The sequence below is a fragment of the Myzus persicae genome, unplaced genomic scaffold (genome assembly GCF_001856785.1).
Source record: "Myzus persicae strain clone G006 unplaced genomic scaffold, MPER_G0061.0, whole genome shotgun sequence".
NCBI lineage: Eukaryota > Metazoa > Arthropoda > Insecta > Hemiptera > Aphididae > Myzus > Myzus persicae.
The window spans coordinates 19,741-37,278 of record NW_019100512.1 but is presented as its reverse complement, the minus strand read 5'-3'; the positions used below and the strand labels follow the sequence as shown (position 1 = coordinate 37,278).

Below are 17,538 nucleotides of genomic sequence, written 5' to 3'. Positions count from 1 at the left end.
AAGTTGAAAATGTTATAAATATTTAATTACAAATATATTTGTAAATTTTTAATTTTAACTTTAAATGCTTATAAAACAAAACGTGCATATTAATTTTTAATGTTTTTCAATTTCTATTATAACAATGTATCAGGAACCTTGCCTTATTTTTAAGCTTTTTGACCCAATAAATACAATTTTATTGACATTTATAAAAACTTAAAAACGTCGTTAAAGTATACGAATTGATAAAATAAACATATGGTGTAAATTTAAAGAATATATAACTATTCATTTTTGAATTAGAACAAAGTAATACAATCACTATCTGAGAAATCGAATGAATATCGAATGTTCTGAAAAGTTCAACTTATAAAACGCTCATAATAATTTAATTTGACTCTTCGGTAGACTTTTCTTTTTTGATAAAGGTAGACTAATTTATAAGAAATTTTGTATTACATTTTTAAGTTTTAGATTTAAAAATTACATTTTTTATGAATTTCTAACTATTTTATAATGCCTATAACATCATATAATTTGTTTTTGTTCCCTAAATTATAATATAGTTAGGCGCACCATTCGTAGGCACTAATCCCAGCAATATACCTAATTATAAATAATAATGAAAATATATAATTTAATATCTAACCAGTAACTACCCATAACAACAGTAAATAATTATAATATATATATTGAACTGTAAACTGTAATTGTAGAATAATATTAAGTATATCATTAGATTATAGACTGTACCTATTATGTGTAAAACAAAATTGCACACAAAAGAAAAATATTTTTGTGTTCTAGTTTATTTTAAAATTTTATAACAACGTATACATTCCACATATTATTATGTCGTGAACCATCATGTGTGTATTTTCTTTTCTGTAGAATATAATATACGTCCTCAGGCGAAGATATTGTATTGAATTGTGCCCTTTCATATAAGACTGGCATTTTCCACGATGTGGTTGACAGTTGCTAGTTACGAACCTAATTTATTTGAAATCGGTAATGTTTAAGAACACATTTGTTACATTCAACCGGTAATCGTTAAATTCCCATTGTTTCCTTTGCGGATTTCTCCCTTGAGTTCTGAGATGGCAACAGGTATAAATTCGATGAATCCGGGATTTTTCGAGTTTTTCATGTCATGTTTCATGCTAAATATTATGTATAAAGCATATACATTAGGTAAGCGTACATTATATAGAAATATTTAAAAAAAAATTCTGTATCCATTTAGATAGATCATGTATAATAATAGTTATTATGGCTTATGAATAGGTATAATTTTAAAATATTTCTGTAATAATAATAGCATAATATGATAATATATAGTAGGTAGTAGGTACATTATACATTTACTTATACACAGTACTAAATTATTTTATTAACTGTATATAAATTAGGCTTAATTTATTTTATTCTAATATTATGTACCTACCATGAATTCTCTTGCATATTGATGAACTCTACTATCCCCGGTGCTTGTTTCGAAAGAGCTGTCACACATTCAACCAAGTAGGGAACTTCTAACATAACGTCTCCCTAAGATTATAAAATTAATGTTTTATTGTTATTACTTATTAGAGACGCATTATGGAGGAAAATATTATACCGTCGGTGAGAATTCATTTAGAAATTAAGGACAGCAGCATATTATACTGTTATTACGTGGTACTGTCCACAACTTACAATATTATCCATTGTAATATTTATTCAGTCAAGATAGTAGATACACAAACATTTTTTATGTTTTAAAATTTTTCAGCAAATTTATGCAAAGATACAGATTATTCTATTTATGAAATAGAATTTCATTTTTGTTTTCTTTCGGATAAAATATTATTAATGTGAAATTACAGTAATAGGTAAAATGTTATTAAAATTCTGGGAACTATGCTGCTGCATCACTCGAAAATCAATATTAACCATTTAGTTTTATAAACCTAAGTTATTAATATTTCATACTTGGTCATTTTATATTTTAATCATTTTTAAAATTGTTTTCAGAAGTAAACAAATATATATATAATATATATTATATACGTCAAAGTTAGTTATAAGTGCTTACCTAACCGAGCAAATTATTATAATATTATTCTTAAATCTTGGGTGGGTTATAACAAATTGTACATTTTTGTATTCATTGTAATAGATTTTTGATGATATAATCTGATATTTTTTTATATTATAAAAACAATAGCATATAAAATGAGTAGAAAATAATAAAACTAATATAGCAAAATAATAGAAAATTACACATGTTATTTCCAAAGTTCAGGAATTATACAATTATTTAATTTTATCACGATGAAAGGTGAAGAATTTAATTTTACCAATGTATTTAATGTTAAAGGTAAGTAAGTTTTTCCAAACTTTTTTTATCAAAAACTTCACCGTAGATGAATTTGTCTTTGTGCGTATGGCCGGGAGAAGAGGTAATTGGAGTGGCGTCATAGCATTAGTATGGCGTCAAAACTCTAATTGCGTTTCTGATTGTTATTTAGAAGAAATTGTAGATAAAATGTGTGAAATAACTTTAAAATGATCAAATACTACAGCTTAGTTTTGAAACATTAGCCTCACCTTAGATTTCTCCAGTTTTTCAGATACTTTGATAAGTAAAAAGTTGTCCATTCCCGAGGTCATTTGTAGGCTCGTTACGTGTTCTAACGGCAATTGATCTTTGATATTTTGATTTTTATCAGATTTTTTGATGATTAAAATATGTTCTGTAGTTAGTATTAAAATTCTATCCCTTGGTCGGTAGCCCCGACGATCAAATTTCGTTACTTCTGACGCGTACTAAAAATGTTTAAGATTAAAAAAATATATATAATAATAACTTCTATGGAAAAATCTACCAGAAAAGTAGTTTTTAGATTTGCATCATTCGAGTTGGTGTTTATCAGTTTTTGAATAATCCCTGCACGATCGATATTAAAATCAATTTTTAAGCTTTCTGGATACATCGACTTTCTTCCTACAAAATATATTAAGCATTTGATGTTATTATTGTGTGTATTTATATTATAGCACTAGTAGAATATCGTATTTTTACCTTTGAATATTTCAGACGCGGCGAGTTTTAATTTAAGACGCTCATACGATTCTGGACACTTAGCCAAATTGGCTCTGTATGTCCTTGATAGCCAACCACGGTGCAGGGCCTTTAAGTACGCAGATACCTTTGCACAAATACAATTTATTCATAATATTATCCAACAATATACTTTACGATATTTTAATGGTTGATTTCTTATTTACTTCTACACAGCAAGTCGGTGGCTTAGGCCAACGGTCGTCCATCAGACTTTTTGGCAAAGCCTCGGACAGCTCGATCAGATATTTCGTCTGCTTGTATACAACAAACCGACGATTATAAGCGTTTGGCGGATCGTTTCTAGTCAAAAACCCTCTGACAAAGCTGAAAATATTGTTGTTCATTTTTAAATTAGGTGACGAAAAAAGATTACTTCAGCTGTCATGAGTAAAGGTTAATTAAATATTTTGAAGGGGGGGGGGCTGGACACTTAATCCATACTTTATAATTATTATCGCGGCGTTGCGAGTTCTGTTGTAAGCTCTCACGGCCAACAGCCTCCTGATGTTTTTCTGTACAAAAACTATTTTTTGAGTGACAAGTTTGAACACTCTGAGTTTCATCGACCGTCTGTACCGCAAACGCTGCCTTGCTAACCTCTGACAGCATATTAACAGTGTCCTGATACGTATGTATCGTTTGCGGGCTACGTATCCACGCCACACCGATTGGATAATCATCGCCAACAGGTGCTTAGATGTCTGGAATCGTTTTTCGATTTCAAACACCGTCTGTGGATGTTTGATCATGATTTTAGTCCTGCAATAAATATAAAATAGCCTGTATTGTGGATTTACCATTATGCGGGATGATATACCTTATGTTATCAAAAAGCTAAAAAAAAAAACACGATCATTCGGAGATCAGTGTGATATTTTAAAACTTTAATAATTCATTTCAACCTACTGTAGGATGGAAGGTTACATATATTATATAATATTTTTAATGTTTTTTCGATTGTTTATAATTATGTCAGTCGGTCAGAAGATACCTTTATGATACCGATCAGTATTTAAAAAAATTTATTTTGAGAGTAATAAAATACTTGATTCTTGATGCTACTATTCACTTACCTTCCAATTTTATAATCCTCGCTCGTATACTGCAGATGTTCAATCAACCGTTTTACTGCCTCGACAGCCACTCCGCCGTACCGTCGAGTCCAATCGGGCCATGTGTCCGGGCACAAACACTTATATCTATTTAAAAATATTTCAAATTGACCACGGTATGCGAAACCAGCTTTCCTGATACGTAATATCTCGACTAAACCCATGTACTTCACTTGTTGACTGATGACTTCCTCGTCAAAATTGTCTAAAATTTTTATATGGAAATAATAATATCGAATAATATACTATTGTACACTAACATAGACCATGGTATATGAGTTCCTTTAAGGTTTATGTTAAAATAATTTTTTTTATATTACCTACTATTATCAAATATTATTCTTACAAATTACAATACCCGTGTATCAAAACTATGTAGGTATAATAAACTACTGAATCAATCGTACAAGAAACTCCTCAAAGAAGGGTTATAACATTTATAACATGGGTTATAACATCTATAATATTATACCAACCAGATTCTTTGTAGTTGTTTGGCTTGATACATCTAATGTACGAAGGTTCTTTTGACGATAATGTGTTTATAAGTCGATTCAAACTATTTTTAAATTGCTTTATTGTGGTCTCTGGTATCTTTTTGTTGGGCGTCTGGCAATCTGAAAAAATCGTCTAAAAATTCCAAGTGAGAAATAAAGTCAAACGTGTATAAATTATGTATTACCTTTATAATCGCGTTGGTTGAGCTGGACATTATTTGGCTCAGATTTCCAAACAGAGAGTCATTATTTTTCTCTAAGAAACTAGAAGCATCGTACGTCACGGCACCAGCAAAATGTTTGATTACGAATTCCTTTTAATGTTTAAAAAAAAATGTAATAGGTATGTATAATTTTGCGGTAGTTAGTTAGTGTCTTAAGTTTAAACATTAGGTATTCACCGTAGGTAATATTATTGTTCTCTTGAGTTGTGGATCGTTTGCAGTTTGATAACACGAAAAGTATTCATGTTCTTTGAAACGTCTTGCCAACTCGTTGAGTAAAATTAAATTATTACATACATCAGTTTGTTTAAGAGACTCGTCATCGAGACATGAAATGATCCCTTAGAAATAGAAAATAGAAAGATATGACTGTGGTGTTAACTAATAGTTATTCAAAAATATAGCAGATATACGTATATAGGTACCATACCTTTGTGTCTTTCCTCAATCATGTCACATATTACTCCGTTATCAAAGTACTCAACAACAGTCCACTCGATGCCCTCGCTTAAATATTCTTGTTGTTCTGACTTAAGTGTTAAGTCAAGGAATAACTTTTGCAACTTTTCGTTACAATAATTAATACAAAACTGTTCAAATCTGAAATTATAAGTTTTATACATTTTGAATTAATTATTAAATTATTAATTGACTATACCTAGTACTATTTTAATACTATTTTATTATAACTATGGGGATTTTTATTTAAATGTTATTTATCACACTACATTACAATGATACACTTTGCAACATTATGTAGATGTTTCAAGTTAGAAATATCGTTACGTTGAAAGAATTATACTACAATATTATACTTACTAAAACCACCTAATAATAATTGTATGGATAAATGTATAACTATTCATATCTTACAATAGGTTTCTAAATTAAAAATTACATATTATTAACGTATATTTTTGTTAATTTTTATAAATAAGTACCAAATATTTTTTTTATAGATCCAATATTTTAGAATAATATAGAACTCATATTTAATTACATAAATTAATTATATACTTAAATTTTACGTTAGAGAATTACACAATAATTAAAACGGAACCTACCCATTGTTTTGTAAAATTTCAAAACCATAAATATCCAATATTCCGATTGATTTATTTTTGCTTATTCGACCATTGGTTTTGCGAACAGTTGTTTTGAGCGTTTTGTTTATATGCGTTACCAACCATTCAAAGAGTCTGCTGTAAATGGCTTTGGCTAATGCATCCTTAGCAAAAATCGACATTTCCACGTCCAGACGCGACTGAATCACTTCTCCGTGTGCTCTTATTGTTTTATTTGTCAATGCAAAAATCAGATCCTTTTTTGGAACTCCTAGCAGCTGAAAATATTATATATTTAAGTGATTAATTGAAAAATGTACGATAATATTATATATTCAAGTGATTAATTGAACAATTTACGATAATAGACGATTAATAATTTAATTATGTAATTTACAGAATTTGGCGTTGGTAATTACTAATTATATTCAAATTATATATAGTTGCAAAATTAAAACCCAGTTTGTTACCATGTTGGAATATTACGTTATATACCTTAGAGCTAGTGTTAATTTTAATGTACCTACTTTAAACAGCTATACACCTGCTATATTATTATATCATACATATTACACATATTGGCAATATACTTATAAATATCTAGATAATACATTTATAAACACAATCAATGAGGGAACAATAAATTCGAATATAAGAATGAATAGAAAATATCCCATTCTCAAAAGTCCATCCGTCTGTTGAACATTATTCTTCAACACCGTTACATACCAAATATTCTCAAAAATACAGAATTATTAAAATATTTTTTCTTTCCTCTCTTAATATGGATTGGATAATTTAGCTTAATATATGGTATTGAAAACTGTTTACCTTACAAAGTAAAAAATTCCATCTGCACTTAAAATGTAAATATTTTATGAGATGTAATAAGTATATAAAATTAAATAAAAAATGTATTGATCCCTCTCCCCAACCAATAATCATGATTTCGAGAGTAATTCTTATAAAAAAACCATTTCAAGATATTTTTCCTCTACGAGAAAAACCTATGAATCATAAATATGTTTTTTTATTAATAAGTAACAGTGACAACAAAAACCTTATGAAAAATTGGTCAGAAAAATTTATCGTGTATCTATACAGCCAAAAATATGTGTGTTAAAAAAAAAAATAAAAACATTGTTACTATTACATCGGCTACTATGCGAATTGTGCCGATACTTTCAATTTTGCTCATTTGGTCACGTTCATGAACTTTTACATTGCCCAAGTGCAAAATACTTGCGACAATTTTCAGTATATCCATTTTTTCTTCTAAATTAAACTCTAGGATTTGGAGAGCATTTAAAGTTTCTTTATATTTGTTGGAATCTTCGTTAAGCGTCTATACAATTGAAGCCAAAATTAAAATAAAATAACCATGAAATTATTTAGAACAAGCCCAACAAACTTCATCTTCGAAACCATCATTGTCTGTCTTGTCCGTTCTCACGTACAAATAATCAACGTCCTTGTCAATCTCTAAGAGTTCAGCTAGCCATTTATCAGCTCCATTGATCAGTTGATAGAATATATGATAGTTTCTCTCATTTTCAGCCTGTTTTACCACTCGAGACTTTTCAAGTAAATAGTTTAGAATATTACCACCTATTGGCTGACCCTATAGGAGATCCAATAATAGTTTTCTATCAAGAATTTGTTAGTAAGTACATAGTATGTACAAGTAAGTACATAATTTTAAATATTGTCAATAGTTATAGAGGTCTACATATTTTATAATTACAATTATTATAGTTTTATACTTGCATATAATAGAGAATTGTACAAGACAAATATAATTGATACTAAAATATTTTTATTTGGAACGCAAACATTACGAATGCACTAAGACATTTTTATTATTTTTAAACTTGCCATGGGATTGAATTCCACATCCATATATTTTCCAAACCGGCTAGAATTATCGTTATTACAAGTTTTGGCATTGCCAAATGCCTCCAAAACTAAATTTGCTACAAGGAGTTTATCTTTTATCATTTGAATAATATGGTCACCGTGTGTTGCCTTTGCAATAAATTCCAAAACTTTTTTAGAGGCTTCTGTTTTCCCTGATCCAGACTCACCTGTAATGTAAAATCAAAGTTATATACTTAGCATAGGTATTAATTTGTGTTCATATATTATTATATATAATGTATATTATGTCATAACTTGTAGATATATATGCATAGTAATGTAAAGTAATATACAATTAAATATGATAAATTCAAATTGTCAGTAGTTACCTAAAGATTAATAAACATTTACCTAAAATAATATAATATAATACATGGTGTATGACCATCAGGAAAGTTTACATGTCATTAAAATCGGGAGAGTTCACTTTTTCGTTTGATGGCTATAATTCCATAAGTTTTCTTTCAACCTATCTGGACTTTCAGCTGATGTCATTAAATTATAATAAAATTAATTATGTCTACTATGTTAATTTAATAATAACAAACCAAACTATTATAAATATTATGCTAGAGCATTATATTATATTATGATGCAATGATGGCAATCGTATTTTCGTATTTCCAATCGGACGAAAGAACAACATTAAAATATGGAACCTATTTCTAAAATACTATGTTTAGAAATTGATGTTGATTAATTTTTATTAATAATATTGTAATTTAAAATGTATTTTTAAAACTGTCTGTAATTATGATATACACTTGGGGGAAATTGACACAAATTCAACAGCATAACATAAGTCGGTGAATTATACATTTTGATAAAAACGGATTGTTTCAAACCGAAATTTTGGTTTTAAAGATAATATTATTTTATCAAAATTTGATAAGTAGATATTTATAAAATTACTTAACAAATATCATTATTTTGATGATTTTGTACGCATATGCATAACGTGAAATAGTAAATTTTAGAAATCGTGTATAGATTTGTTTTTTAATTTATACTAATGAGTAAGCTGAGATCCAGTTAGAATCGATTTTTGAATGCATTGATTCATTATTGTTTTTAAATTTAAAATAATAGTGATACACTGATACTAGCTATTGCAATGGTGTACGAAACAACTTAACTAGTCAATACAACGTAACATCAAATAATATGTGTGTATCATATAATATAATATAAAGTGTATCGGTATTATGTGAGGTTTATTTTTACTTTTAATGAGTAGATTCAATTATTTACCCGATATTAAAATACATTGTTCTCGTCGGTATTCTTTCAAGGACTTAAATACTTTCGCGGACGTGGCAAATCTAGAAAATATAAATTTAACTATTAATAACAATAATATAAATGTTTTAAATTTGTGAGTAGATGATAAAGTTACGCATTTTCGTGGAGGAGAGCTAAATAATTTTAATATTCCTACTTATTTACTGGGTCATAATAGCATTAATGTTATTTTTTAAGCAATAAATTATTGGAGTATAGCATTAATAACTTACATATGTGGCATTTCTTCAGCATAGTTTTTGTTATAGTATTTGAGCATCAATTTGTCACTGTATATTGACAGAGACTTGTACGGATTAACACTTATTAGAACTTCCCCGATACAGGTCTGTGAACATATTTTATAGCAGACTTATAAAAACTATGAGATTCACAAACAATTTATCGACAACTTTTGTACTTTAAATTATTGGTCTATTTATGGTGTTAATATAATATTATTATGAGAAATACCTACTCGACGTACCTCATTAATTTATTTTATCGAAAGTATTAGGTATAACGTATAAAACATACTGCGTTACTATGATATGATAATATGGCTTCTTAAATGGCTACATGTATTAAGACTTTTAAATTGAAATGGTGATAATTAATCTATTTAGTTCGAGTCACTGTTAATTGCTAGATAATTTTTTTATTTATAACTGTTAAAAAAACTCAGTTTTATATAAAAAAAGTCAAAGTTTTTATAAATCATTTTGAATTTAAATTTGTATTGTAAATTACAATGATCGACAAATAGGTAGTTAAATACAAACGTTTATTTAGTTTCTAGAAAATAATATGTAGGTATAACAATAAATAAACTAATCTTACGTATATTATGTTTTTACGTAGTCGCTTCTTTAGGTTCTCGATTAATTTTTTTTCGTCACAGTTTTCTAGTAATACCATGTTCGCAATACCAGTAGTTTCTTCAAAATACTCTGACATAATTTATACTTATTAAAATTTTGATTGATTATAACTTTGTTTGTTTCATCAGTAATTTATGAGTACCATTCAATTATTTTATGTTGTTAAAAGTGTCTGAAAAGAAATTCATTGTTACTCTGTGTTTTATAGTAAGCCAACAAAGTAGTAATTGCCGAGGACATAAAATAGCGCCTATTATATTATTGTTAATCAATATTTATCGATTTCTGATAATTTTTTCTAGTATTTATATAATTTTTTCTAATAGACTACCTACCTACATTTGCGGTGACGTTATGGTTTTAGAATTTCATTTTTTATTTATTAAATGTATGTAATGTTGAAATATGTTTATAATTGTTGTTGCTTTACTAAACAACAATAGGCACGGTTACTATAGAAGTTTTCAAATCACACAACCACCATACATGCTTGCCGATGCAACATGGTACTACTGCTACCTAACTCCAAAAAATGCGATTTGGCTGATCAGTAATATTTGTATGAACCATAAAGTAAACACTTAATCTTAGTCAATAGGATCATGCAATATTGTCTCACTAAATTAATTATTTATACCACGGTACTCCGGTAGGAACTCATTTGGTTACAATTTATTTGTGCGAAGGTAATTCGGTACTTTAATTTAATCATTAATAAAAACATGTTTATGAAAAAATAAAACATTTTTGTTTACTTTACATAAGATAAATTATCTCCGTAAATCATAAACTAAATGTTTCCGATTAATTAACTTTGAGAGTTATAATATTTAAATATCATAAAAGTATAAAATAAAAAACAAATACCTAGCATTTCTGTTATAATCAAATTTTTATAAATATTGTTAAAAACTTTTTAATCTAAATGAAAGGTATAATGTATACAAACTATGATAAGATTTATATATACAGCGATGCTTACATTAAATTATACCTTTTCAGCTTTTCCTTTGTTTTACAAAAATAATACTATTATTATAATTTAAAGTTTTACATAATTTCAACTGATGTATCATTACAACAATATAACTAAATACTTATCTTTTAAATTTATAAAATATAAAATATGCATGATTTAAAGTTTTCGGCTTATACCCAAGTTAATTTAAACATATTATAACTAATAAGTAGGGCTGGGATTTATATGTAATAAAAAACCAAAAATATGTACATATATATGTAATTAAAATTGCCAAAATATGTTGTATAAAATAAAAATTATGTACTAAGACAAATTTAAAAAATACCTATGTTAAAGTTTTAAATGAAAATACAATTCCAAATAATTTTTGATCATAATTGAAATACAATAAATTGATGTTTAATCAATTTTAAGGGAAATAATGACAAACCCTATATTGTTTTAAACATTCAAAATTAAATGTACAGCGATTTGGTCTTAACACTGACTTATACCTACTAAAGGAGCGTTCCACATCACAATATGTTATTGGTGCATACTTCATGGCTGTTATTTCATTAGGTGAAAGATTGAGCTCCATCGTGTCTTCATCCGCAATACCACAAAGAATGTTTCTTATACATTTAATGGTCTTCAGTCCCGAATTTTTGTTTAAAACGACATTCATTTTATTCTTTAATAATTCTGCTTTTGGGCCCTCTGATTCATTAATTTTTGAAATTGATAAATCAATAATTTGTATGCTTTCACTCAACAGAATCTTGGTGTTTTCTAATTTTGAAATTGATCCATCCAAAAAACTAAAATTAGACACAATATATGATAGAGCAGACTTTATATTAGGTCTCTCAAAAATTTCTTTTCCCTTGGAAATTGATGCTGCTAAATGTAAAATATTACTAAACCACTGAAATTGTCAAAATTTACGAAGTATGTAAATAAAAACGAAAATTTTACAAAGTATGTAAAAATATGTATTGATGACGAAATGAGTAAAAATATGTAAAATAAAATATGTCTTATTTTATTGCAAATCACTTGAAACGAATTTATCATTTGCAATAATTAATTTATCGTGTTTCACTAAAAATATGTATTTACATACAAATCCCAGCCCTACTAATAAGTAATAAGTAATAATATTTGAATATTTCTATTTATCATTATTATATAATATTACCTTATTAAAATAAATCAAAACTCGTCCTGTAAAAAGAATAAACATCGAGTGTATCTCATCAGTAAGTATCTAACTGTAATAGGTGTGTTAAATTTGAATTCAATAATAAATCAGTTTCTAGTCATTCCTAGTCTATGTTTTTAATGACCTTAAACAAAATATCTAAAATTATTATTTTCATTTAAGTATTCAATTTTGTCAAAAATTGAACTCCAAATGTCATTTGAATTTTGTCAAGTTTTAACTATTCAAGTATTAGGTAGGTATGCATTTAATAAAAGATAAATCGTTATACTACTTTTAATATCCAATATTGTCGTAAAAATGTTTTCTAGCTTTATGCCAAATAAGTTCCAGTATCAAATACTTATGAAGAATGTTATATTAACCTGCCAAGATTATTACTCAAAAATGAAAATTGAACTATACATTATAGATAGAGAAAAAACCAAAACAGTAGTCAATTAAAAATATCTTTAACTACCCAAAAGGCCAACATATTTGAAATGTTATTTTGTCTAGTTTATGCTTGCAAGAGTATTTGAAGGAAATGTTATGAATAACAACAGTCAACAATAAAACAAAACTTTGTCGAAAACTAGTTTTGCTTAAGAATTCCAGTTTTAATCTAATTTGTTTTTCCCAGTTATTTTGAAAAGTACTCGAAATCTTTTACTTTTAAATTTAAATCTCCAAAAACCCTACTAGGTAAGTGATATCATAGAATTTTCTACCAGCAACCATCCTCTAAGTTAATAATTTTAATTTTTAAATTGTTTATTGTTATTATTTATTATTAATACGGTAGCCGGCATGTTGAATTAATATTATTCATAATATTATTTTTAAACTATCAGTGATGTTAGAAAAATATTATAAACACTTATGTAAAATTAAACTGTCTTAGAACCGAATTACAACAAAATGACTAAAATCGTTATTTTTTGTGTTAATACGTTATTTTGGCTAAATTTGAACTTAAAAACTTAGCTGTAAAAATCTGGCTTATGTTAATTTTTAGATTTTTTGGTTACAGAATTAAATACTTAACTATCAACCCTTAACCATTAAAGTTGAACATTTAATACATTTTTAACTAAAAAATCATTTTTTAATTTTCGATTCGAAAAATGTTGTTAAAATTTGAACTTTTAATGATTAACAAAAACGTGCATATGTATTTTTAATATTTTTTTATTAATATTGTAATTGTAACAATATATCAGGGGCCTTATATTAAATTTTCACGCTTTTTAACAAAACAAATACAATTTTATTGACATTTATAGAAAAAAAAACTAAACAAAATGAAAATTGAAAATGTCCGTTAACAGCTCAAAACGAGTCAAAATATTTTGAAAATGTCATTAAGTATATAAATTGATAAAATAAATACATTGTTTAAATTTGGAGTATTTTCAGTTATTTGTTTTTGAATTTTAACAAAATAAAAAATGAGAAATCTAGTAAATATTCAATGTTGTGAAAATTTCAACTTCAAACTTCCATAAAACATTATTGTGGATGTAAGCTCAACTTTTTTTTCAATTTCAAAATCAATACATTCATCACTCCGCTCAGACCCTTAAATAGGGGTGAATTTAAATAATTATTATGTTTCTTACTGTTTCGTAATCTAACTATTCATAAATATTGTTAGGGTGGGAATTTTACTAAAGTTTTGGAATAATATGTTGGCCATCTCCTTTGTTTTCGTATAATATGGTTTTTAACCTTTAATTGTCCGAAAACTATAAACATGCTTTTCGAACTCCATTATGAATTGTTAATTGTTTTCTCGCTCTTTTGCTTACAACCTTTTCCAAATAAAATTGGTACAGTAGAACAAAAGGTTAAAATATCCCTTGAATTAATTTAACTCTACAATAGTATAGTTTAGAATTTAGGGGTTAATAAGGAAGTCTACTAATTTAGATACAATAACAGGACAATTATCACACAGTAATATAATATAATATCAATAATTCATTAATCATGGGTTTCTAATATTTTATCAAAATTAAAAAGTAAAATTACATTACTACAATATTACAATATTACATTATTTATTTCATATTTGATAACTTATAATTTCTAAGATAATAATTGTAATGCGTTGCAAATTATTTAAATAACTACATATGAGATATTATATATAATATGATTAACTACCTTAACGTCTAAATAAAAAAAAACTATGTATTCATCGAGGTGTATTCTCATCGCTATAATAATATAAATGCGTTAATACAATATTAATAGACGCATCTTGTTAAATGACTACGCTGGAATGGTTTTGGTAGGATGTTCTGGTTGCAGTATATAATTACAAGACCGAGAAAATGATTATCTAACATGACTAACCTTACCACAAGGCATGGAATATATAGATTGAATGATAATTTCTGAGAGAAACCGTACATGTGTACAACATGCACAAAATAATGTGTTTAATTAATATGTCCACTGGGAAAATTAAGCTAAATTTAATTTCAAGTTAGTAGTATTATATATAGTACCTACAAAATACACAGTATTGATTTGGACGTTTTACGTTCCAGAATTTGTACTCTATAATATTCTATAAGGTATAGTCCATATCCATGGTATTTTGGTATTGCAATATATTAATTATTTAACACTTAATTTACTGTCTTTAAGTTAAAACTATGGTAGAGCTTTTTATAATGAGGAAACAATTAGATATTTCGGGTTTAATTGGTGTACCCACTTTGGCTTGCCATGTTTATTGTGATCTGTGTTTAAAATCATTGGATGTTTAAAAAATAATACTATTATAAGGCTTGTCACCAAAATAATTAAAGTAGCTAAATAATAAATACAAAAAATAAATGATATTATGTTTTTTTATGTAATATAATTATATTTTATGACTTGATAAAGTTTATGTACAATATTGTTATATTGTTTACTATTATAACTTAAAATATATTATTATTATTACTACTTATTAATAAGTATTAAATAGGTAATACGCATTGTTTTAAACAAAGGACGTGATTTGTTTATGCATTTTCATTGCTCTTATAATATTGAACTGTTTGTGTTGAATGCACGTCGAGTGCAATGGATAAGTTAAGTGTATTTGGGTGTATTTTGATCAAATAGGAATCTATGAGTAGGTATTAATTTGATTGATAAGCGTATGATGGTATATATTATTATAATAACACTATATAATTTAGGCACACTATTCAACATACATTTATAGTGTGAATGATAATATATATCGCAAACTAATGAATTGGAAATATCTCCTGCAGATTAATTTTCAATGATTTTACTATAATTGTTGTACGAGTCTTAGATTCATTGAAATAAGTATGGGTACATAAGTTATGTATGTTATGTTGTATACACTTATCTAGTTATACCTATTATTCAACTGGTATAGTATTTTATAACTATTAACTATACGTCTATTATACGTTATAAGATATTTACACTTTTCCATACCTACCTATACAATTAGAGATGATGATATAAGTTGTTCTGGATCCCCACACCCTTGAATTGTATACTTGTATGAAACGGCTATAGCCGATAAAGCTTGTATGACGTTGTTGGAAGGTAACCTGTTTGAAAAACCTAATTACTTTTCTTCACTGTTTGGAATTTCTGAGATTTTATAATATTATTAGTGTCATATAACAATAGATGTGTTATAATAAAATATGGAATGTGTATAGTAGGTTAATGATACATTATGGTTGAAATATGGATCAAAATTAGATATACGATCGAGTTTGCAACTTGCAAGTGCTATAATGTCACAGTGCCCTATGCAATTTGATTGATAAGTGTCAATTATTTGTCATTTTTTGATTTTCTTGTAAAAATCCCTTTTTGCATAAATTATATGTAATTTTCGTGTTAGCTTATTCTCTTTTTTGCTCATAATAACTAATAGGTTTCTTGAGTTTCATACTTTTCCACCCAATATTTACAAAAAATAAACTATATATTTAAAACTTACCCTTATTTTGATGTGACGGAAGTTGTTTCGATCATTGATGACGTGTCCTATTCCACTGTTGTAAATTAACTTAAATAACAGTGACGAACAAATTAAAATAGTTTTATATTTTAATGGAGTTACATCCTTAATGTGATTGTTTAATTACTTCACTATACATACGGCTTGGGTACCATTAAAAATGAGTTCTAATTGAATAGTAATGGGTAACATTAGGATATTGATAATAAAATGTATTAGGTATATCGTAAAATAATTTTTTTTATATTCTTGAATAATGTAAAATATGTTATTTATAAAGTAGACTGTCTCAAATCTCAATATACATTTAATCAAAATGAAAAAGAACTTGTGTTCACATAAAAATACATTGGCCGAATAAATTTATATATAGAATTATAAGGAGCGATGGTGAACAAAAATCATCTCTGCAGATTATCCAATATTATATTATACGGGTATTACGTTTTTTATATTTCGTTTGAATCCAGATTGACCTATCTTTCCCTTTCGATATTTTATGATCATATTGTATAAGACTTACCGTTGGCTCTGAACAGCTAATACTGCTTTTGAAGACGAATATGCCTACAATATACATTATACCTACATGATAAATATAAATAAAATACATGAATGTCGTACTGATATTAACACGGCAACAATGTGTTTAAAAGTGGCCCAGATAATATATTATAAACTAAATACATCTGTATAATATGCATAATTTCTATGCAATAATAATAAAATTAATATAATTACGGAATAGAATAAGTATATAGTGTAGCACACTAATGTAACTCTAGAAGTTTATTATTACTAATAATCACAATATACCGATTTTATTTTACGTGTACTGTCATGATATTTCGTTTATATCACCAAATATTAATAATACAAATTGGTTGATTTTAAAATTTAATTTTTTTTAATAACTCTTCGGTGTAATATATTATATTAGTTTGCTGAAAATTTTTTTGACTTACGACCTGCCTAACTGTGGCATACTTTTCAAAAAGTAAAAGTCCCTGATTAACATTATTAATACTTCAACCTACTAATTACTATTACCTTAAAAATTTTTTTAGTCGAGTTGGTACAGTTGAGTATAACACAAATAATCCATGATGACTATATCATATTGATTTTAAATACAAACTACTTGTTCAGGCACTTTTTTATAAAAAAAATTTTTATCAATAAGTATAAATAAGTATAATTCATTAATTTTACTTGAGAATGAATGATTTGTTGTTTAATTCAAGCATAATAGTTTTGCAGTTTAAGACATATTTTCTTTTCTATGTATAAA

At 26.7% G+C, this 17,538-nt stretch overlaps 1 protein-coding gene across 1 annotated transcript; it reads right to left on the bottom strand.

The window, feature by feature from the left end:
• Nucleotides 1–850: 850 nt before the first annotated feature.
• LOC111029284 (myosin-IB) lies at nt 851–10,197 on the bottom strand. The gene is made up of 19 exons (XM_022308244.1): nt 10,027–10,197; nt 9,420–9,535; nt 9,157–9,227; nt 7,864–8,072; nt 7,400–7,609; nt 7,142–7,333; nt 5,989–6,266; nt 5,355–5,524; nt 5,102–5,265; nt 4,886–5,014; nt 4,680–4,833; nt 4,165–4,408; nt 3,533–3,850; nt 3,256–3,415; nt 3,050–3,176; nt 2,853–2,971; nt 2,575–2,793; nt 1,430–1,533; nt 851–1,145 (listed from the first exon to the last, which is right to left on the bottom strand). The coding sequence occupies exons 1-19, from the start codon at nt 10,141–10,143 to the stop codon at nt 1,022–1,024; spliced, it is 3,225 nt and encodes a 1,074-aa protein (XP_022163936.1). The 5' UTR covers nt 10,144–10,197; the 3' UTR covers nt 851–1,021.
• Between the last annotated feature and the right edge of the window lie 7,341 nt (nt 10,198–17,538).

Coding starts and splice junctions, on each gene's coding strand:
- LOC111029284 (XM_022308244.1), bottom strand. CDS start 10,143: ATGTCAGAGTATTTTGAAGAAACTACTGGTATTGCGAACATGGTATTA. Junction 9,536..10,026: donor TACGTAAAAACATAATATAC/GTAAGATTAGTT, acceptor ATATGTTCACAG/ACCTGTATCGGGGAAGTTCT. Junction 3,177..3,255: donor CACCGACTTGCTGTGTAGAA/GTAAATAAGAAA, acceptor ATTTGTGCAAAG/GTATCTGCGTACTTAAAGGC.